A 23,492-nucleotide genomic window follows, 5' to 3' on the forward strand; every position below is an offset into this window, starting at 1 on the left:
GCGTTCGACGAGGGCGAAATAGAGGCCGCGCGGTCACATGAGTTTGTCATGTTTGTGTGTCTTCGTCATAATCCATCTCATGGCGTTCCCAAATTATTTTGATATCAGGGATGATTGACTTGGAATTTCTTTCAGATAACCTATTCAACTGCGACATTCTATTCTAAGTCCCTCAGCATGTTGGGTCTAAGGCAATTCTACCGCCATGTCCCCAGATGGACCCAAACTCGGTCCGTATCAACATTGGACGGACATCCTCATATTGTAAGCAAAATTGGAGAGCTCGAGCTAGACATTTCCTATTTACACCATTCGTTCTAGTATGCGTTTCCAAGCAATGGAAGCCACGTATTATCGCTGCTGCCTTCCGAGCCAACAAACCCCGATCTATCTATTGGGTTGACATCAAAGCTACCTCCTACTCCCGAATCCTTCCGCGAGAATCCCAAGTTCCTGGGAATTTTACAAGAGGTTGTCTCGAAGTATGCGCACGAAGACCCCGATGCGATTTCCCAGGCTCAGGTGATGGCGTCCACGTCCGGGGCGAACCTGGCCGCTGGAGGTGTATTGTTGACGGGCTCACATCCTCGACGACGCCGTGGTGAAGTGGATTCCAGTGGAGCAAGCGGTCAAGGCGGCGCTGGATCAGCTGGAAGAGGTGGCTGGATTCATATTTCAGATGGAAGGCGGCCACCGGAGTACGGTCGAATTGCATGGTAGGAAGCTTTTATCCTCGTGGGGGAGAAGGGACAGCGCTAATGTTGCACAGGCCGGAAGACATTTTTGGAAGTTTAGAAGTTGAGGGCGATGGAAGCTTTGCAGGTGGAAACGGAAACTATCAGCCAAGTGGTATGAATCTCGTCTAAACTGTGAAGATTCTTGAGTTTTTGCTAACTACTTGGCTAGGTACTTATCGGATTTTGACCCGGGATGGAATGTAAGTGACCTACAGTACCCATCAACCCTCATCTGTTAAGCTAATTAGGCACACAGACTCGGCCTAAGCCCGTTTCTGAGAGAAAAGCTGGTGCAGAAGCTGCAAGAACAGGAGACAAAATAAAGCCGCGTCGTACTTGTACAATAGTTCAAATTGTATTATACCTAAGTGAGGTGGATTATTCGCCCACTACAAGCTGCGGGTCAGCTAACAATATTAATTTCCAGAAATCCCAGCTCCTCGAGAGAATTTACCTCATAATAGCGTGACATCATGAAGTACTGTGGCATTATTTAGAGAAAAAGGTCGTTATTCGCTGTGCTCCGCTACTCGGCTTCTTTGCGTCCACCTTCTTTGAGGGTTTCTGGTTGTGTGTTGCGCTGCGCATTTGCTTTTGATTTGGAGTATGCCGGTTTAGCGTAGGGCTTTGTGTAGCAGCGCGCTTCTTCGGTGGAGACACCAGTGTACTACTCTCTGTCTTCTGTTTTTCAATGTCCTCGTCATCTGCGGCTTCCTCTGAAATGTCGGGATGCCCTCGTTTGGTGCCAGAAACCGGTTTCGCGCCGTGTTCGCCTATGCTCTTGAGGTGCTCAGGGCCAGCACCTGGCCCAGCCTTCTTCTTTGCGTCTGCAAAGAAATTTGCAATATTGCTCTTGTTTCCCTTGCTCTTAAGCGGAACTATAAAGTCCGGTGAGTTATTCCCAACCTTTCCAACCTCCTTTGGCACCTGGTAGGATTCCAGTTCACCATCATAAGGTTTAAGAATTGACTGGAGTTCTTTCGACCAAGTAGACCGTTTAGGATCTAACCAGGTTCTCAAGGCTTCGCTATTCGGATCCAGAATAACAGGCATCCGGTCGTGAAGCCAATTCAGCGACGGAGTGGCAGATGTCGTAATGACCGTATATGTATAAAGCTTTTCCTCGGATCCTTCATGATCATGCCGTTAAGTTTAGCCCATTATCTAGATTGCAACCAATCTGACAATAAAACGCAAGAACTTTCCATACCTTCATAGGTAACACAGTCCCACAAGCCAGCCAAATACATCAAATCACCATCTTTGCGCCGAATAAAATGAGGGATCTTCTCTTTGCCTCCTGGGCCTGTTTTCAGCCACTCATAGAAACCCTGGCAGACAACAACGCAGCGCTTCTTCCGCTTCATCGACGTCCACATCCCCCGGTCGTCTCTGAGAGAATCGTCCCGGCAATTGATGGTCCGCATGAGGCTGCCATAATCCGGCTGGCGCTTCGTCCAGAATGGCACCAGGCCCCACTTCATGCCTTGAAGTTTGTAATGCGTTGTCGGTCCATGGCCTGTCCCGGCAGGTTCTTTTTCAGCATCGGAACCTGTTGCCTTTTGATGTGGTGCTCCGCCGTAGTCGGGAACATCAGCGCGATAAACGGCCCCGATGTTTCCAGGAGCAAAGTTGTAGGTTTCGCGGATATCATCATCATCATCATCATCATTATCAGAAGGTTCATCAACATCCATGCCTTGCTCCTGAAGACGGTTTCGAATGAACGTCATTCGCTAGAGAAGGGTGAGTAGAGTAGTTGTTTAACTGGTCGTGCAAGTATACAGTACATACCACGCCCAAGGCATAGCGTCCGCACATGACAGGTAGATGCTGCAGGATTTGAAGGTTATGTCAAGAAACCGAAAGTAATGTAAATAGATGGAAATTAGATGCATTTGTGAGGGGAAAAGGAAGCAGAGATCAACCAAGACAAAAGGCTGCACGCTGCTTGTTTGTTGCCTTGGACGTCAAGTCCATGTCATCACTTCCGTAAAGCGGCAACACCAAATTTTCTCAACATTCGCGATATCAAGCGGCTCCCCTTCCTTTGCCCCGAAGGAACGAGTGTTTCCTATGAAATCGCCAATATCAATAATAACAATATCTCGCCTCACATATTAATAATGTTCAAGGCAGTAGCGTCACGCCGCGCTGGCTACGCCTTCGTTCACAACCCCCGAAACACCACCACCACCACCCTCTTCTCACGACCAATATCAATCGCAACTCAACCACGACTAAACCGCCAACTACCAAAATTCAAAACTCCCCAACAATGCTCGCCATTACCCCTTACCTCCCCGGGCCTTCACGCCGCCACTGTCCAAACCCGATCCCTTTCCTACGCACGACGAACGAAACTCAACCTCCGCAGCGCATCCAAGGGAATCTGGCGCAACAACCCCCTTGTCCTGCCCTTTGCTATCGCAGTAGCCGTCGGAGCTGCAGGCATCCTCGCCTACGTGGGCTACCTCGAAGTAACCCAGTCCGGGCCGCAATTCCACAACTTCCCACCGCCTGTTGAGAAGTCGCTCCGCTCAGCAGTCTACTACACAGATGTGAAACTGAATCCTGCCAAGGCGCTGAAGGCGTACCGGGAAGCGCTCCATACGGCCTTGGAAATAGGCATGCATCCGTTTTCCGACGAGGTGCTCGGGATTAAGCTGGAGACGGCCCATATGCTAGAGATGGCGGGACTGTACAAGCCAGCGATCGAGGTGCTGGAGCGCACCAGGGATGAGACCCTGGCTTGGATTGACTCATCTCAAAAGCAGTCTGCGCAACGACAAGCGGAGAAGGCAAAATACGCTGCCATGGAAGGAAACGCCAATGCACCGGGTGCCTCCGCCGACAAGCTGGAAATCAACGACCCCCAGGTCTTGGACACCTACCGGAAAATGAAAGAGCTGGATGAATACGAGGAGATCCAGCGGGATAAGGCCATTAAGAAGGTCGTGGGCATTCAGCTGAAGCTGGCCGAGCTCTTCGGTAACCCTTTGCTCGCGGACGGGAAAAGGGCCCACGCTGCCCAGATTGCCGCTGTCGAAACAGCCCTCAAGGAGCTGCAGCGCCGCAAAGACTTAGGGCTTCCCGTTTCCGGTGGGCTCGAGGACGGCAGTCCCTGGCTAACTCGAGTGGAAGTTGCCGTTGCGCTGACCGAGCTGGCACACAATTACATTGTGGATGATATGCCGGAACTCTCGCTGCCTCTGTACCTTCGTTCGCTGGACCTGCTCCGGATAGAGGAGGGCAATCCGCCGTCCTCTAGGCAAGTCGAGGTCCTGAACGGGGTCTCCACGGCCGTAGGTAGCGAGGCGCTGAAAGCCGTGCGGCTGAACCCAAAGATCACCGATCACGCGGGCTTTGCCAATTCCAGAAAGTGGGCGATGAAGACTCTCGAAGTTGCTGCCGCAGTCCCAGATTGGGAGAATGACCAGCTTTGTATTGAGTGTTGTGCCGCTGCATGTTCTAACCTGGGCAACCTTTCCTTGCGAGAGGATCGGCTGGATGAGGCTGAGGATTGGTACAAGAAAGCGCATGACTTGTCCACGAAAGTGGACTATATGACGGGGATTATGCTTTCGAAAAAGGGGATTGAGAATGTGGCAGAGAAGAGGAAGAAGCGCGAATAGACCTAAGGTTGTGTGTTTTCTTGCAACCTCTCTGTGTCAGATTTATTCAATCAATACCCGCTTTGTGTACAATATATATATATACTATACTATATATCTAGAAATAGCGTGGACGGTGGCCAGTTGTAAAATAAGCGTCGAATAACGAATAACGCATCTTCCCCAAATCCACATGCATCAGTATGCGTTGGACCTAGGTAAACTGGTTTTTGCAAAGATATTTACTTTTGTCCTGACGTAGGTGAAGCAAATTAGACCTAGGTAGAGCACTCCAGCTCTGCCCGAGCGTACGTACGTATCTTTAAGAAAAAGGAGAATTTTAAGTTTTTTTATATGGTATTAGAACATCGCATGCCATCCGTCACAAGATCCCAGAGATCTTCAGATTTTATGGAGAATCAAGTAAGCTCGACATGTCAGAAGAAAAACCCTAGGTCCGGAGGGGGAAAAAAAACCCGAGGGTGTTTCATTGCTCATGGCTCATACATCCCAACCAATGCCTGCCCTAGTTCTTTTTTTGGGGGGGGGGGGGGAAACAGATAAAAAAATAATTTATCAAACAGAGTTGGGTTTATCTTTTGTCTCTCCTCTGCCAAACTCAAAACTCAACTCGACTCGACTGGACTCGCGTTGCCGACCGACTTTTTAATTGCCTTTTCATTTCCCATCTACGCCCTCGACATAACACCCCAGGCGCGGATCTTGTTGTCAGTGTAACCGGCGAACAGAGTCTGGCCGTCAGCAGACCAGGCCAAGCTGACGCACTCGGGCTCACGGCTCTTCTTGCCCTTCTCAATGTACTCGGGCTTGAGCTCATCAACCTTGCTCTTCTTCTCCAGATCGAAGATGGTGATGCTGCTGCTGGTGGCAGCGCAGAGCCAGTAGCGGTTAGGGGAGAAGACGAGAGCGTGGATCTCGTCGCCGGCGTGGAGGGAGTAGAGGTGCTTGGACTCGTTGAGATCCCAGAGCATGGTGACACCGTCCTTGCCACCGGAAGCGCAGAGGGATCCATCGGGAGAGATGGTAACGGTGTTGATGTAGCCAGTGTGACCGATGTGGTCGGTCTGGAGGCGGCAGGAAGCGAGTTCCCAAACCTAGTGAGGGGGGGAGCAAGTTAGTTTTGGCTTTTTGTCTTTCCTGGTAATGTATGGATATAATATCCGATAACACAAGAATTGTAGCAAAACAAAACAAAACAAATATTTTGTTGGTCCATCAGGCATTGGGTGATTGTTTGTCTCATAGCCGTAAACGGCTCTGAAGTAGCAAATACGTAGAATATGCAAACATCATTTGGACGGGGTTGACCCATAATTTGAACAAGAAAATGGTGATGGCTTACCTTGACAAGCTTGTCCCAACCGGCAGAGACAATGACAGGGTTCTGGGGGTTGGGGCTGAAGCGCACGCAGGACACCCACTCGGTGTGGCCCTTGTCGGTGATGGTGAACTTGCAGTCTCCGAGGGTGTTCCACAGCTTGATGGTGCGGTCACGAGATCCGGAAACAATCTGGCGGTTGTCGGCGGAGAAAGAGACGGAGAGAACATCGTTGGTGTGGCCAACGAAAGTACGGGTGGTCTGGCCGGAGGAGAGCTCCCACAGACGGAGAGACTTATCCCAAGAAGAAGACAGAGCGTAGGCACCGTCGGAAGAGATAACCTATATACAAAAAAAACACCCCCATCTGTCAGCCAACATCTTCCTTGAAATTTTCTGTCTTGGTGTTTTTTCTTTTTTTTTCTTTTTTTTTCTTTTTTTTTTCACCAAGCCCCCGCTCAAATTCATGTTCCGGGGATTCGGGATCTCGAAGGGGGAGGGGTATCGTATGCATACACAGTCCGAAACGATGTGAGAGTGGCCCTCAAGGCTGCGCTTGGGGTAGCCGTAGGCCTGCTCATCGCGGGTAAGGTTCCAGATGATCAGAGTCTTGTCGCGACTGCCAGAGAGCAGCATGTTGGGGCTAAAGTCGAGAGAAAAAGATATCAAGTCAGAAACCAATTATCCACATTCAGCCAGTACAAAAACATGTCTTCAATATATATACGACCATAGACATGCATAGGGTACATGTGTATACTCATATATATATCTCATCCATGTGCAAATCATCGGTGGTGGTGCCCTTACTTCTCCAGAGAGGTAGCCAGGCAAGTAACCCAGCCATTGTGACCCTCAAGGGTGCCGCGAAGGACCAGCTGCTCAGCCATGATCGGAGTCTGGGAGGTGACGATGGAAGGGGGCCGCGAGAGGAGAGAGGAGGATGAACGCGGGCGGAGCAATTGTCGTAGACTCTGCGCTGGAGATAAAATCACAGCGTTGGGATGGAGGAGCAAGAGAGCCACGCCTACGGGAAGCCCTAACGTAACGAGCTTACCGCAGCCGCTTGTTGTGTGGGCCGCAAACCCTAAAGCTAAGCGAGTCACGTGTCGCAACCTGGTTCCGCTATTGCTGAATTAAAGAGCGCAAAACAACATAACATGCATAAAAAGAATGAAAAGCGGTTACTCTAACTCAGGCCAAGGTCTACAATTTTCCTATATATACATCCATAGTCAACCGTCGCTACAGACCACAATGTTGTACAGAGCCCAATCATACAAGAGCGAGCTGGAATCAAAGTATTCAGGACTCGAAGATCTGAATATTCGGCATCCGGTTCAAGCCAGGCCCACCCGTCCTCCTGTTTTTTGCTGCGTGGAAGCCAGTGGCACTGTTGTCCCGGACATGCTGTCTCAGGAGACTCAGAACATCTGAGTCCGCCCATCGAGAAGGCACGGGACGGTACGCAGCCTTGAAGGCACCAATTGTCTGTGACCACTCCCCGCTCTTAGCCCCCGTACGCTGCCACGTCTCCGTGGGAGTATCCTTATCAACTGCAGACGCAGAGTCCCCTTCCTCCGGGGGATCCTGGGTAGCCCAGTAGTAGATATCCCAGTCGTTTTCATCGAGGAACAGGTCGTACTCCTGCAGCTGCTCCTTGCTCATATCCGCCAGATAGACGTCAGCAAAGGTAGAAAGCAGGAGGTCAGATTCCAAGATTCCACGCTTGCGGCTCTGGTCTATATCAAACCGGTTAGCACCATGAACCCCAAAGAAGCACATAACATCTATCGCGTATATAACATAACGTATAGCCGGACGCTTCGGGACGCTTCGTAATCACTAACATAATAACCGAGCGCGCATGGTCACCGCATCCTCGCCCCTTCGTCGAAGTGGCTCGACCTTAAATGTAATTCCCTCCATTTCTCCGACTCCCAGCTCCGGTTTCTGCGCTCCAGGTTCCTGTCTGCCTCCCGTGAAATGCTCAACGCGACCCGGGTATGCGGGCTTGTAATTCGGATCAGCCGAGTTCAGAATCTCGGGAGATGCAGACGGAGCTCGGCCATTATGGTTGTTGTCTTTTGAGCGAACTGCCGAGCTGCCGAATGAACGAGTTGCGAATCTTGTCGCGAAGGAAGCTGGGGATGTGGATTGCCACACTAAGCGGTGGATAAGTCTGGGGGCAGCCATTGTGAATTTTCCAAAAGGGAAATTTGAGTATCAATTGGCGGTCTTTTGAGGAAAGGAAGGGACGGGTTTGTAATGAGGTATGAAGTTTAGGTGAACGAAATATGCGTATATATAGACCGGATAATGTCTGGCGGGTGGGGCTTTCCTATCTCGGCTGCCGCTGCTTTTATGAGGGCACTCAGGCCCAGGCTCAGTAAGTAAATGTCAGCACGGGCTCAGGCTCAGTGATCAAGTCATGTCGGATATTAGGTAATCCAGGGGGTAGTTCAATGGTAAAGACATGATGGTTAAATTCTTGAGATAGTTGTGTGTCTCTTCGCTAGGATGACAGCCGTAGGTACTAATATAGGGGGGGCCTTAACTGCCTTTACTTATTAATTATAATATACTAGCCTTACAGTCAGTGATCACGGGCTTACAGCTCGGCGTGGGTAGAAAAAAACTCCGCGTGAGTAGAACCCTGGAATGGATTAACTCTCAGCATGGGTAGAGATTCTACCCATGATGAGGTTAGCCTACACTATGTCACGGCGCGAAGCCGTAGTACCTATCTAGTTAGATTCTGCCTTGACTGTCCACCCTTATCCCTGTATTTAAGCTATATTATTCTTAATCTTGTTATAGCTCTTCAAGCTATATCCTATTTATTACCTGGTACCTATTATTCTACTATTCTATCTAGTTAACTCTTAGTTAATAAATATCTAAATCTAACTCTACCCCCTAATATTATATAGCTCCTCTTTACTAGAAGTTAATTATTACTATTATACCTGCCTTATTACCTATATTATTTAAAAGTATAGAAACCTTCCTATATAATATCTCTAATAAATTAAGATAATATATTATTAAAATATATTAATTTTCTATTATTATTATAGAAAAACTTTATAAATTATTTATTTTATATTTTATTATTATTAACCTTCTTAATTATATTTAATAAAAAGATAATATAATTAAGTACTAGAAGATATAAGTTAAAAAAACTTAATAAGAGCTATTTAAAGTACTTACTTAAAATAATATATTTTTTTAATTATTATTTTCTTCTAAAAAAAATACTAATATTACTATCTTTTTTATTACTATTATTATTCTTATTATACTTATTCTTACTACCTAAACCTTTAAATAACTTCCTAACCCTAATAAATTTAATAATTAATAAAATAATTTAAGATACTTTACTTTTTAAATTTATTAAAAAATAATTATAAATCTTAATTATTTCCTAATCTTAAATAGTAAAATAGCTTATATAATTAATTACTTTAAAAAAATCTTATATACTTAAATCTTATTATATATTTAAAATAGAATCTATAAATTAAATAATTATATTAAGATTTTAGAAATCTTAGAGAAAACTTTTAGAAATCTAAATTTAAAAATTAATACTTATATTAATTTATTTTATCTTTAATAAATTTATTATAAGTTTAGTATTTTTTTTACTAAATTTTAATATCTTATATTAAAAAAAAATATAAATAAAAATATTTTATTTATAATTCTAAAATAAGCTATTAATTAAGAATTTTAAGAAATATTAATATACTTTAAAATTTTATTATAATACTATAACTTTATTAATTACTTATAAAATCTAGAAAATTACTATTATTATTATATAAGTATTACTCTATCCTTATTTATAAAGAATTCCTAGCCTCCCTAATGTCACAGAGGGCAGGCGGGCAGTAGGTGTAGTTAACAGCAGGATGTATATTCAGGCTATCTGTGTACAGGTACAATAGGTAGGGGTTAGGTTAGGACAAGGATGTAGCTTGAAGAGCTATAACAGGATTAGGGGCAATATAGCTTAAATATAGGAGTAGAGGTAGATAGTTAGGGCAGAATCTAACTAAATAGGTATATAGCTATACTATAATAGTATCCCCTCTCTTAAGCTAAGCTCTAGTAAAGTATTCTTAGGGTCCAGGCTTTCTAAAATAGTAGTAATAATAGGTAATAATATATTTAGTAGTATTCTCTAGGTAGCTAGTAGGAACTTTAGTAATAATAGGGTATCTAACCTACTTAATAATATACTTTAAATATAGATAGCTACCTTAGCTATAATAGTTCTAATAGAAGTTAACTACTTCCTTAACTTCTTATTCCTTAATACTATTAATTTTAATATATAGAGATTTAATTTTCTCTTATCTAGATAGCAAGTCTTTAGTAGTTAAATATAATAATTTAATATAAAATACTAGATATATTTTTATACTCTTAAGTAGGTCTAGTTTATAAGTATAAGGGTTAATAACCCTCCTAATAAGAAAGAGACCTAGATTTTTCTAATTTAATTTTTTTTAAAAGTATAAAGTTATAATATTCTTAATATTTAACTAGACTAATTAGCCCTTAATATAATATCTAGTAAGATAATATTTCTAGTTAGTATAGTATTTATAGCAGGCTTAAGTAGTAATTATAGTAATATAGTAATATTTCTATATCTACTTTATAATTAGAGCAAATTAATAGGTATTATAAGTTTATAAATAATAATTAGATAAGATAAGTTTAAATCTTATATAAGAGTTAAAACTATATAAAGTAAAGAATAGAGAGTATCTAGTAATCTTAGAACTAGTATTATTAATAGTAAATTTTATTATAAGTAATTATTTAGTCTAATTATCTTATAAGTAATTAATATAAACTTATAAATATTATTCTAAAATAATATTTATATATTTAATTTACTTATTAATCTTAGAATAATAAGTAGTAAATAAGAGTAATCTTATCTTTAAGGTATAATTTAAGTATATCTAAAATATTAATATAAATTAGAATTCTTAATTAAATATAATAGACTTAAGGAATTTATAAAATTTTTAAATATAGTTTTAAAATAAATAAATAGCTCTCTTAATATTATAGGTACTATTATAAGAAATATAATATTAAAATTTTATTAATTAATTAATTATTACTATAATAGTATTAAAGTCTAAGTTTTAGAGTAAATATATAATAAAATTAATAGATATATTTTTTTAGGGACTCTTAAGTATAAGTAAGAAATAGAATATATTTTAATATTTATCTTAATAAGATATAGATTATTTATAAATATAATAATTATAAATTTATTACTTTATAAATTATAATATTCTAGGCTAGTAATATAATTATAATAATAATTTATAAATCTTTAATTTACTTTAATAACTAGTAACTATATTTTTATAATATTTATATATTAGTTCTATCTTTAATTCTTTTATATTAGGAATATATAGTTAATTATAGTAAAATAGGAGTCTAGAATAGTAAGTATACTTAGATAATATAATTAATAAATAATAATTATAGCTCTTTTCTAGGCTTTCTAGAATATTATTAAAGGCTAGATCTTATTTATAACCTCTATCTAGATATTCTTTTAGTTATTTAGGGAGCTAGATAGTCTCTTCTTCTTTAGGCTTAGGTAGCTAGAAGTATACTAACTTCCTTTTAATAGTAATTTAGAGCTAGATTAATTATAGTATTTACTAGCTCTATAATTTCTTTAAATATTTAGGTAAGAAACTTACTAAATTTTCTCTTTTTAGTATTATTTAATTCTAGTATAGTAAGTATTTATTCCCCTTCTTAGGAAGATCCTATAACCTTCTAGTTAAGTTATCTAGTTTTACCCTATACTTACCCAGGTAATAATTAATTATAAAGTTAAAATAGGACAGAAATTTAAATTATTAGGCTTGTTATTAGTTTAGTATCTTAATTATTATAAAATATTTTAAATTTCTATAGTTAATTATAATCTTAATTAGATACTAGTATTCTTCTAGTTCTAGAGTCTATTTTTTTAAATAATAGATAATTACTAGTAACTCCTTATTATATATTTTATAATTATACTTAATTAGAGTTATTTTCTTTAAGTAAAATCTTACTAGGTATAGAATTTTATTATTATTATATTATAATAATACTCTAGTAAATATAAAGTTTAAGATATTAGTTTCTAAAATAACTAGTTAATTTTAATTAAAGAACTATAATATTAATTTCTTAATAAATTTTACTTTTAATATTTTAAAAGTAGTCTAGTAAGTTAGAATTTATAAGAATAGGATTTTTTTCTTCTCTAAGATAATAACAAGTATAAAAATCTACAAGAATCCTTTAATAAAGTATTAATAAAATCTAGCAAATCTTATAAAACTCTTAATATTAGTAACTATCTTAAGTAGCTTCTAATTTACTATAGTCTTAATCTTCTTAAGGTTTATATAAATATCTTCTCTTCTAATAATAATACTTAGGAACTTGACTTCTAGCTAGTAGAATTTATATTTAGATATCTTTATATATAGGTTATTATCTCTTAGAATTTATAATATTTATTTTAGATATTTAGTATATTTTTTTTTTATATAGCTATAGATTAGGATATTATCTAAAAATATATTATAAAATATATCTATATATTATTATAGGATATTATTTATAAAATATTAGAAGGTAGCTAGGGTACTAGTTAGGCTAAATAATATAACTAGAGACTTATATAGTCTAAAATAGATTTAGAAAGTAATTAGGTATTCTAACTCTTTCTTAATATAGATATTATTAAAAATAGCTACTAGATTAATCTTAGAGAAGTATTATATTTCCTGCAGGTTATTTAAGATTTTTTTAATTAAGGATAATAAGTAATAATCCTTAACTAATATAATATTTAGTCCTTAATAATCTATATATAGGTAAAGGCTACTTCCAGGCTTATTAATAAATAAGATAGGAAAAATAGCTAGAAATAAACTAAAATATATAAAATCTTTTTTTAGATTCTCTTCTAGTTATTTTTTTAGAATAATTAATTATATTTATAATATTAAATATAATTTACTAAATAGAGGCTATTTTCCTTCTTAAATCTTAATATTATAGTTATATAATTAGTATAATAGTAGCTTCTTTACTTCTTAAGAATTAAATATATCTTAGAAATCTTATAATTTTAGGAAAAATATAAGTAGTAATTTAGAACTAGTATTTCTATACTTTAGTTCTTTATTAATTTTATCTAATAAGGTTTAATATAGTTTCTATACTAGATAGTAGGTATATATAATTAGTACTTTTAATAATATTTAGTATATTTCTATAGATATAGGGGATTTTAATTTTAGTAGTTCTTTTTATTAATTTAGTTACTTAGGTTAATCTTTCTAGAGAATATTTATTAAGGCTCTTACTCTTATAAGCTTAAGAGGTATATTATAGTATTTATAGTAGTATTAGCTATTAAATATAGCTATTTAATTAAAGAAATATATTTTTAGATTATATATAATAAGCTAGGCTAGTCTTAGAATAATTAGGTAATAGAAGAGATAGGTAATATAGAAAATAGATTTTTAATTATAATAATTATTTAATAATAGGTTAGCCTTTATATAATAAATTACTATACCTTCTTCTACCTTCTTACTATAGAAGCTAGATAAGAATATTAGATAAAGAAATAAAATAGTCTTTAGTCTATATATTTTTACTTATTAATAATTTATAAAGCTAACTTCTTTAGCTCTAGAATTAGTTATAGTATAAATTAGTATTTTTAGGTTTTTTTAGTATAGTTATACCTACTATATTATAAGATTAGTGTGCATGTAATAGAGATTAGAAAAGTTAGTTAATTTAGTAATAGTATGAGATAGGTAAAGTAATATATCTAGTAGTAAGGGCTTCTATATATATTCTAGTATTAAGTAGTAATTATAGCCAGGTAGACTTTATTTTCTGAGTTAGGTAAGGTATTAGATAAGTATAGTTAATTAGATTTCTCTAGAGTAGTAAAGGGGTTATTTTAAGCTATAATATAGGAAGTAAGTAATACTATAGTAAAGATTAGGCTAGAAAAATATACTAGTATATTTATCTACTCCTAAATTTATATAGAATATTAGTTAAATAAGGGGTAGTCCTTTATATAATATATTTTATTTCTATAATAAAAGTATTCCTTATACTTATATTATCTTTCTTTAGGAGAGTATAGTACATGGTAGGTATAGAATAGATTTATAGTATCTAAATCTTTTCTAGGTATGGGGGGTGTAATAGGATAACTAGGTAGGATAGAACTAGGGAAATTCCTTAGTACTACTAGGCTAAGATAGTAGGAATTAGGCATTAGGCAAGAATAGGATACTTATAGCTAGTATTAGTAGTAGTAATTTTCTAGTAACTAGAAGTAATTAGTATATTCTTAGAAATCTTAGAATAGGGTAGGATTATAAAGTAATATATTTTAAAATTTAACTAAGATATTTTAAATTAGAAGAGATATTAGAAAGTTATTAAATATTTTTTTTTCTAAAATAAGATAATAAAACTCTATAAAATAAGTATTAAAGTTTAAATTTCTTTATTTCTAACTATAAAAATAGTTCTAAGTATTTTAAACTTAATTAAGATCTCTAAATACTATTTCTAGATAATTAAATAGGTTAGGATAGTCCAGGAACTAGGGGATACTAAATCTTATTTTAGGTAGGATTAATTTATAAGTCTTTCTAGTTAAGTATCCTACTATATAGGTTAGTCAGGTCTTAGTAACTAGGAAATAGTCTAGGTTAGTATCTAATTTACTATAGATTTATTATATAAAGTAGTAAAAATTAGAATAAGTATTATTAAACTCTTATAAATTAGAGAGTTTCTTACTAAGATAGGTATTAAGGGGCAGGCTAGTAGAAATAGGTATAAGTACTTCTATTATATTAGCTACTATAACTTTAATAAGAGGGGCGCGTTTAATAAGGGCAGGAGTAATAGTAGGAATAAGTATAGTAAAAATAATAGTAACCTATAATATAGTAAATATATATTTAGATTTAATTAATTTTTATTAAATAATTTCTAGTTCTTCTTTCTAGTATAGTACTATTCCTTCCTTCTTAGCTAGCTCTAGGCTAGCTTTATTAATTTAGTTTTAGAGGGTGTGAATCTCCTTCTCCAGGGAATTAATATATCTATTACAGGACCTAAAGTAAATAATCTAGGCAGTAAGATTATTTATAATATAGCTTATAAACTCCTTAATTAAGTCTATAATTAGGGGTAGTTTAGGTTATTTTAATATACTAGTAGTAACTATACCTAGGGTAGGAGTTATATAATATCACAAAGGGCAGGCAGGTAATAGGTATAGTTAATAGCAGGATATATATTTAGGCTATCTATATATAGGTATAATAAGTAGGGGTCAGGTTAGGATAAGGACATAGCTTAAAGAGCTATAATAGGATCAGGGGCAACATGGCTTAAATATAGGAGTAAAGGCGGACAATTAGGGCAGAATCTAACTAGATAGGTACACGGCTACGCCGTGACACCTAACCTATTTTAAAGCTAATTCTTACTACCTAAATTCTTATAGTCCTTATTAATCCTATTATTATTATTATTCCTACTAAAGACTTAATAGACCTATTTATTATTTATTATCTTAATTATTAAACTTAATACTTATATTACTACTATAGTAATATTAACTACCTAGTAGGTAGCTACTTATATCTTAACTAAAAACTAACTAGTTATACCTTTATATCTATTACTAAACTAGACTTATACTCCTTATTAACTAGAATCCTACTTATTAAATATCTTATATTCCTTAAATTAGAAAATAGAGTATTCTTAACCTAAGCTATAATTAAGAATACCCCTAGTACTCTCTCTATCTATTAAAAACTATAATAGTTAGAATAATAGTAAAAAAAAAAAATTACTAATTTAAATTAATAATCCTACTTATTAATCTAAAAATCTTTAATAAAATTTTACTAATCTTTATAATAATTAATTCTAGAGTTAAGAATAAATATTTTATAGATTATAATTAAATTATAAATAATTAATTAAAAATACTATTATTAAGAAATTCTATTTTATTAAAAAGATTTAATAATACTCTAATAAAATCTAGTTATATTATTTATTTTATTTATTTAATCTAAAAAATTTATAATTATACTAAAAAAGATACTACTTTTCTTATAATCTAACTTATATATTTTCTTATTATTCTTAGCTTATCTTAGTTAAAGATCTATAATCCCTAGATTAGATTTATTAATTATACTATTCTATTTAAAAGCTCTTATTATAGGAAATACTATAATATATCTTTAAAATTTATAAAGATTTTAATATTATATAATATATTATTAAAAGCTTCTTTCTAATACTTTAACTTCTACCCTAAATCTTTAAAGAACTAAAATATTACTAGAATCTTAATTACTACCTATACTATATATACCTACTATAGATACTAGATATTTATTACTATTATTACTAATATTAAAGCTACTCTAAATTCTATTACTATTATTAAATCTAAGCTATAAGAGTAACTACCCCCTAAATTTATTAAGTTCTATAATATATTCTTATTAAAGAAGGCTAAGTACCTACTACCCTATTAATTTAATAATTATAAGATTAAATTACTACTTAAAAAAATCTTATTTTTTAGGAGCCTATATAGCATATTTTAAGATAAATTAAAAATTTTAAAGAAATAAATTAAAAAGAATTTAAAAAAAGATTTTATTTATTCTAGTTTTTTTCTTATTATATTCCCTATTTTATTTATAAAAAAATCTAGAAGAAACTTATAATTCTATATAAATTATTAAGCCCTAAATATAATTACTATAAAAGATTATTATCTATTATTACTAATAAAAAAGATATTAAATAATTTAAAAAAGATAAGATATTTTTTAAAAATTAATATTATTTCTACTTTTAATAATCTATAAATTAAGAAAGAATAAGAATATTTTATTATTTTTTAAACTTAATTAAGCTTATTTAAATTCTTAATAATACTATTTAGGCTTACTAGAGTTCTAATATTATTCTAGAGATTTATTAATAAAGCCTTATATAATTATCTAGATATTTTTTATATTATATATCTAGATAATATTCTAATTTATAGCTAAATCTATACTAAATATACTTATTATATTTAATAAGTATTAGAATATCTATAAATAATAAAACTTTATACTAAATTTAGTAAATATAAATTTTTTATATATAAGATAAAGTTTCTAAAACTAATTATAGATAAAGATAGCTTTTAAATAGATTTTAATAAAATAAAAATAATTACTAAGTAAGAAATATTAATCTATTTAATTAATATTTAAGCCTTTATTAATTTTAAGAATTTTTATTACTAATTTATTTATAATTTTTTAAAAATTATTAGACTATTAGTTAACTTAATTAAGAAAAATATTAACTTTAACTAAATACTTATCTATTAAAAAATATTTAAATAATTAAAAGCTACTTTTATAAATACCCTAATATTAAAATCTTTTAACTAGTTAAAAGATATAATTCTAGAAATTAATATCTTTAATTATATATTTACTAGAATATTATTATAATATAATAATAAAAATATATTATATCTTATTATATTTTTTTTTAAGAAATATTCTATAATAAAATATAATTATAAGATTTATAATAAAGAATTATTAATTATTATTTATTACTTTAAAAAATAGTATCTTAAACTAGAAGAGACTTTATTACTTATAAAGATTATTATAAATTACTAGAATCTAGAGTATTTTATATTAATTAAGCTATTAAACTATTAATAAGCTTACTAGTCTAAATTTCTATTAAAATTTAATTTCTAAATATATTATTACCTCAAGAAGTTAGATACTAAGCCTAATATATTAACTAGAAAGTTAAAAGACCTACCTAAGAAAGAGAATAAATAATTCCTTTACTAGAATTAGACTATCCTAAAATCTAAAAATTTACTACCTAAGATTACTACTAATTTAAGATTAAATATTAATAGCTAATACTAAGTATACTTTACTAAATAATCTATTACTAATAAATTAATCTCCCTACTACTAATATTATAACTATTATTTAATAGAGCTTATTTATAAGATAAGAAGCTCTAGTCTATTTTAAATATTTTAAAAAATAATCTATTAAGATATCTTAATATTATACTAGCTAATTATAAATATACTAATTTATATCTAAGATATTAAGACTAACTTTACATGCCTAATTATAATAAAATAAAAGCTAAAATACTAAGATTCTATTATAAAAATCCTACTACTAGATATTCTAGAAGAACTAAAATATATAAATTAATATTATATAAATATTTCTAGCCTAGAATCTATAAATATATTAATTAATAAGTCTAGAACTATTACCTCTACTATTAAATTACCCCTTTCTAAGAAATAAAGTAAGAAATACTAAGGCCTTTACTAATTTCTAAATATATTTAGTAAGATATAAGTATAGACTTTATTATATATTTATTATTAAGTAATAGCTATAATACTATTCTAGTTATAATTAATTATTTAATAAAGATAAAGTATTTCTTTCCCTATATTAGAATAATTAATACTAAAGAAATAATTAATCTATATCTTAAGTATATTTAGAAATTCTATAATATTTCTAAAATAATTATATTAAATTATAGAGTTTAATTTATTATTATTTTCTAGAAATATCTAATATTCTATCTAAAGATTTATAATTTATTATTTATTACTTATTATTCTAAAACTAATAATTAAATTAAATATATTAATATTATTCTAAAATAATACTTATAAGTATATATATTATACCTATAAAATAATTAATTTAAATAACTATTAATAATTAAGTTTACTACTAATTCTATCTACTCTAAGTTTACAAGAGTATTACTATTTATAGCTAATTATAGATTCTATCTAATATTAAGATTTAAACTAAGCTATTTTATTATCTACCTTATTAAAAAAAATACTAAAAAATTTATTAATATTATATATAAGATTTATAAGTTTATTTATATTAAAATCTTATTTACTTAAGCCTATTATAAAATATAAGTTAATTACTAAAGGTAACTTATATATTATTATATTATAAGATAAGAAATCTAATTAAATACTTATAATATTTAAATACTCTACTTATAGAAAAAATTAGACTAGAAGAACTTTAAGCTATATTATATTAAGAAAATTATTAACCTGCATACTTATAAATTTAAATTATTTAAAAATATAAAAATCTATCCTATATTTAATATATTTTTACTCTATTCTATTACTAATAACCCTCTACCTAGTTAATACCTTAATCTACTATTACTTATTAAAGTAAAAGAATTAGAAAAATAAGAAATTAAGAAAGTCCTTAATTTCTAATAGATTTATTAAAATTATAGTAAACCTAAGCTATAATATATTATTAAGTAAATTAAGTATAATAAGCTAATTAAAGAGCCTGCTAAATATCTAGAAAATATCTACTAATTAATAAATAATTACTACCTTTATTATTTTAAGAAACCCTAGCTAATTCCTCCCTAATCTTAATAAAGCTTAATCCTAAAAGGGGGAGTACTATCATAGCATGAAACTATAGTATCTATCTAATTAGATTCTACCTTAATTATCTATTCTTATTCCTATATTTAAACTATATTATCCTTAATTCTATTATAGCTCTTCAAGCTATATCCTATCTATTACCTAGCACCTACTATTCTGCTGTTTTGTCTGGTTAGCTCCTAGTCAATGAATATCTGAATCTGACTCTGCCCCCTGACACACTAGCTCTACCTATAATAAGCTATATTCTTCTAAATTCTCTACCTATAATAAGCTATTACTTAAAATTAGTATATTTTTTACTATATACTAACTATTTATATTAAAATTTAGAATTAAAGAATTATATATAATATTCTCTTATTATAATTAAACTAGATACTATAAATCTAATTATTATAGCTAAACTAGATACTATTAATCTAATTATTATAATTAAATTAAATATTATAGATTATATTATTTATTTTATAAATAATATTTTATTTAAGATAAAATATTTCCTTAATATTTTATTTATATATTAAGTATTATATTAAATATATATTAAAAATATAAAAAATAGGAGCTTAATAGTAATACTTTAAATATAGAATCTAAAATATTAAATATTCTTATAGATATACTAAATAATACTAATAATAAGAATAATCTAGAATTAAGTTATTTTAAATTACTTATCTTAATAAGATTAGATCTAGTATTTATTTATATTATTTATATATTTAAATTATTTTATACTAATATTAATTCTAAGTAGAATAATATATTAATATATAGCCTTATTATTACTTTAAATAGTTAGAGAAAAGTTTAAATTAATTAGATTAAAAAATATTTAATAATACTAGATTATTCTATTATATAAGATTCTAAAATTAGAATTTTATTATCATGGAGGGCAGGCGGGCAGTAGGTGTAGCTAATGGTAGGGTGTATATTCAGGCTATCTATATATAGGTACAATAGGTAAAGATTAGGTTAGGATAAGAATATAACTTAAAGAGCTATAATAAGATTAGGAATAATATAACTTAAATATAGGAGTAGAAGTAGATAATTAGAATAAAATCTAATTAGATAAGTATATAATTATACTATAATAGTATCCTCTTTCTTAGGCTAAGCTCTAGTAAAGTATTCTTAAGATTTAGACTTTCTAAAATAGTAGTAATAAAAAATAATAATATATTTAGTAATATTCTTTAAATAGCTAATAAAAATTTTAATAATAATAAAATATTTAATTTATTTAATAATATACTTTAAATATAAATAATTATTTTAATTATAATAATTCTAATAAGAATTAATTATTTTTTTAATCTTTTATTTCTTAATATTATTAATTTTAATATATAGGGATTTAATTTCTTTTTATTTAAATAATAAAATTTTAATAATTAAATATAATAATTTAATATAAAATATTAGATATATTTTTATACTCTTAAATAAGTCTAATTTATAAATATAAGGGCTAATAATTTTTTTAATAAGAAAAGAGTCTAGATTTTTCTAATTTAATTTTTTTTAAGAATATAAGATTATAATATTCTTAATATTTAATTAGATTAATTAATTCTTAATATAATATCTAATAGAATAATATTTCTAATTAATATAGTATTTATAATAAGCTTAAATAATAATTATAATAATATAATAATATTTTTATATTTACTTTATAATTAGAATAAACTAGTAAGTATTATAAGTTTATAAATAATAATTAAATAAAATAGGCTTAAATCTTATATAAAGATTAAAATTATATAAAATAAAGAATAAGAAATATCTAGTAATCTTAAAATTAATATTATTAGTAATAAATTTTATTATAAATAATTATTTAGCTTAATTATCTTATAAATAATTAATATAAATTTATAAATATTATTCTAAAATAATATTTATATATTTAATTTATTTATTAATTTTAAAATAATAAATAATAAATAAAAATAATTTTATCTTTAAAATATAATTTAAATATATCTAAAATATTAATATAAATTAGAATCTTTAATTAAATATAATAAACTTAAGAAATTTATAAAATTTTTAAATATAATCTTAAAATAAGTAGGTAGCTCTCTTAATATTATAGATATTATTATAAAAAATATAGTAAAAAAACTTTATTAATTAGTCTATTATTATTATAATAGTATTAAAACCTAGACTTTAGAGTAAATATATAATAAAATTAATAAAGATATTTTTCTAGAGATCTTTAAATATAAGTAAGGAATAAAAAATATTTTAATATTTATTTTAATAAAATATAAATTATTTATAAGTATAATAATTATAAACTTATTATTTTATAAATTATAATATTCTAGACTAGTAATATAATTATAATAATAATTTATAAATTTTTAATTTATTTTAATAATTAATAATTATATTCTTATAATATTTATATATTAATTTTATTTTTAATTTTTCTATATTAAAGATATATAGTTAATTATAGTAAAATAAGAGTTTAAAATAATAAATATACTTAAATAATATAATTAATAAATAATAATTATAATCCTTTTCTAGGCTTTCTAGAATATTATTAGAGGCTAGATCTTATTTATAACCTCTATCTAGGCACTCTTTTAACTATTTAAAGAGCTAGATAGTCTTTTCTTCTTTAAACTTAAGTAACTAGAAATATACTAACTTTCTTCTAGTAGTAACTTAAAACTAGATTAATTATAGTATCTACTAGCTCTATAACTTCTTTAAGTATTTAAGCAAGAAATTTACTAAATTTTCTCTTTTTAATATTATTTAATTTTAATATAGTAAGTATTTATTTCTTTTTTTAAGAAGATCTTATAATCTTTTAATTAAATTATCTAGTTTTATCTTATACTTATTTAAATAATAATTAATTATAAAATTAAAGTAAGATAAAAATTTAAATTATTAGGTTTATTATTAATTTAATATCTTAATTATTATAAAATATTCTAGATTTCTATAATTAATTATAATCTTAATTAAATATTAATATTCTTTTAATTCTAGAGTTTATTCTTTTAAATAATAAATAATTACTAGTAACTTCTTATTATATATCTTATAATTATACTTAATTAAAGTTATTTTCTTTAAATAAAATCCTACTAAATATAGAATTTTATTATTATTATATTATAATAGTATTCTAGTAAATATAAAGTCTAAAATATTAATTTCTAGAATAACTAGTTAATCCTAATTAAAGGATCTTAATATTAGTTCCTTAATAAATTCTACTTTTAATATTTTAAAAGTAATCTAATAAATTAGAATTTATAAAAATAGGATTTCTTTCTTTTCTAAAATAATAATAAGTATAAGGATCTATAAGAATTCTTTAATAAAATATTAATAAAATCTAGTAAATCTTATAAAATTCTTAATATTAGTAACTATCTTAAGTAATTTCTAATTTATTATAATCTTAATTTTCTTAAAATTTATATAGATATCTTTTCTTCTAATAATAATATTTAGAAACTTAATTTCTAGCTAGTAAAATTTATACTTAAATATCTTTATATATAGGTTATTATTTTTTAGAATTTATAATATTTATTTTAAATATTTAATATATTTTTTTTTATATAGCTATAAATTAAGATATTATCTAAAAATATATTATAGAATATATTTATATATTATTATAAAATATTATTTATAAAATATTAAAAAATAGCTAGGATACTAGTTAGACTAAATAATATAATTAAAGACTTATATAGCTTAAAATAGGTTTAAAAAGTAATTAAGTACTCTAATTCTTTCTTAATATAAATATTATTAAAGGTAGCTATTAAATTAATCTTAGAGAAATATTATATTTTTTATAAATTATTTAAGATTTCTTTAATTAAGAGTAATAAATAATAGTCCTTAATTAATATAATATTTAGTCTTTAATAATTTATATATAAGTAAAGGCTATCTCTAAGTTTATTAATAAATAAGACTAGAAAAGTAGCTAGAAATAAGCTAGAATATATAAAATCTTTCTTTAAATTCTCTTTTAACTATTCTTTTAAAGTAATTAATTATACTTATAATATTAAATATAATTTATTAAATAAAGATTATTTTCTTTCTTAAATCTTAATATTATAATTATATAATTAGTATAGTAGTAGCT

At 29.2% G+C, this 23,492-nt stretch overlaps 5 protein-coding genes across 5 annotated transcripts; 2 read left to right on the top strand and 3 right to left on the bottom strand.

Moving 5' to 3' along the window:
* Window positions 1–130: 130 nt before the first annotated feature.
* Window positions 131–1,479, top strand: P175DRAFT_0370861 (uncharacterized protein). Its single transcript, XM_040892942.1, has 5 exons — window positions 131–264; window positions 322–716; window positions 770–849; window positions 907–937; window positions 994–1,479. The coding sequence occupies exons 1-5, from the start codon at window positions 178–180 to the stop codon at window positions 1,058–1,060; spliced, it is 660 nt and encodes a 219-aa protein (XP_040749843.1). The 5' UTR covers window positions 131–177; the 3' UTR covers window positions 1,061–1,479.
* P175DRAFT_0370946 (SOS response-associated peptidase) lies at window positions 952–2,734 on the bottom strand. The gene is made up of 4 exons (XM_040892943.1): window positions 2,532–2,734; window positions 1,948–2,473; window positions 1,192–1,867; window positions 952–1,126 (listed from the first exon to the last, which is right to left on the bottom strand). Exons 1-3 carry the CDS (start codon window positions 2,556–2,558, stop codon window positions 1,227–1,229), a joined length of 1,194 nt encoding a protein of 397 aa, XP_040749844.1. The 5' UTR covers window positions 2,559–2,734; the 3' UTR covers window positions 952–1,126; window positions 1,192–1,226.
* Window positions 2,735–2,766: 32 nt separating this feature from the next.
* P175DRAFT_0504373 (TPR domain protein) lies at window positions 2,767–4,544 on the top strand. Its single transcript, XM_040897849.1, has one exon. It carries the CDS (start codon window positions 2,864–2,866, stop codon window positions 4,370–4,372), a length of 1,509 nt encoding a protein of 502 aa, XP_040749845.1. The 5' UTR covers window positions 2,767–2,863; the 3' UTR covers window positions 4,373–4,544.
* Window positions 4,545–4,892: 348 nt separating this feature from the next.
* cpcB (40S ribosomal protein RACK1) lies at window positions 4,893–6,711 on the bottom strand. Its single transcript, XM_040897850.1, has 4 exons — window positions 6,501–6,711; window positions 6,207–6,333; window positions 5,715–6,032; window positions 4,893–5,466 (listed from the first exon to the last, which is right to left on the bottom strand). The coding sequence occupies exons 1-4, from the start codon at window positions 6,578–6,580 to the stop codon at window positions 5,041–5,043; spliced, it is 951 nt and encodes a 316-aa protein (XP_040749846.1). The 5' UTR covers window positions 6,581–6,711; the 3' UTR covers window positions 4,893–5,040.
* Window positions 6,712–6,777: 66 nt separating this feature from the next.
* P175DRAFT_0504375 (succinate dehydrogenase assembly factor 2) lies at window positions 6,778–8,339 on the bottom strand. The gene is made up of 2 exons (XM_040897851.1): window positions 7,541–8,339; window positions 6,778–7,432 (listed from the first exon to the last, which is right to left on the bottom strand). The coding sequence occupies exons 1-2, from the start codon at window positions 7,884–7,886 to the stop codon at window positions 6,996–6,998; spliced, it is 783 nt and encodes a 260-aa protein (XP_040749847.1). The 5' UTR covers window positions 7,887–8,339; the 3' UTR covers window positions 6,778–6,995.
* Between the last annotated feature and the right edge of the window lie 15,153 nt (window positions 8,340–23,492).

Source organism: Aspergillus ochraceoroseus, assembly GCF_002846915.1.
Source record: "Aspergillus ochraceoroseus IBT 24754 chromosome Unknown P175scaffold_8, whole genome shotgun sequence".
NCBI lineage: Eukaryota > Fungi > Ascomycota > Eurotiomycetes > Eurotiales > Aspergillaceae > Aspergillus > Aspergillus ochraceoroseus.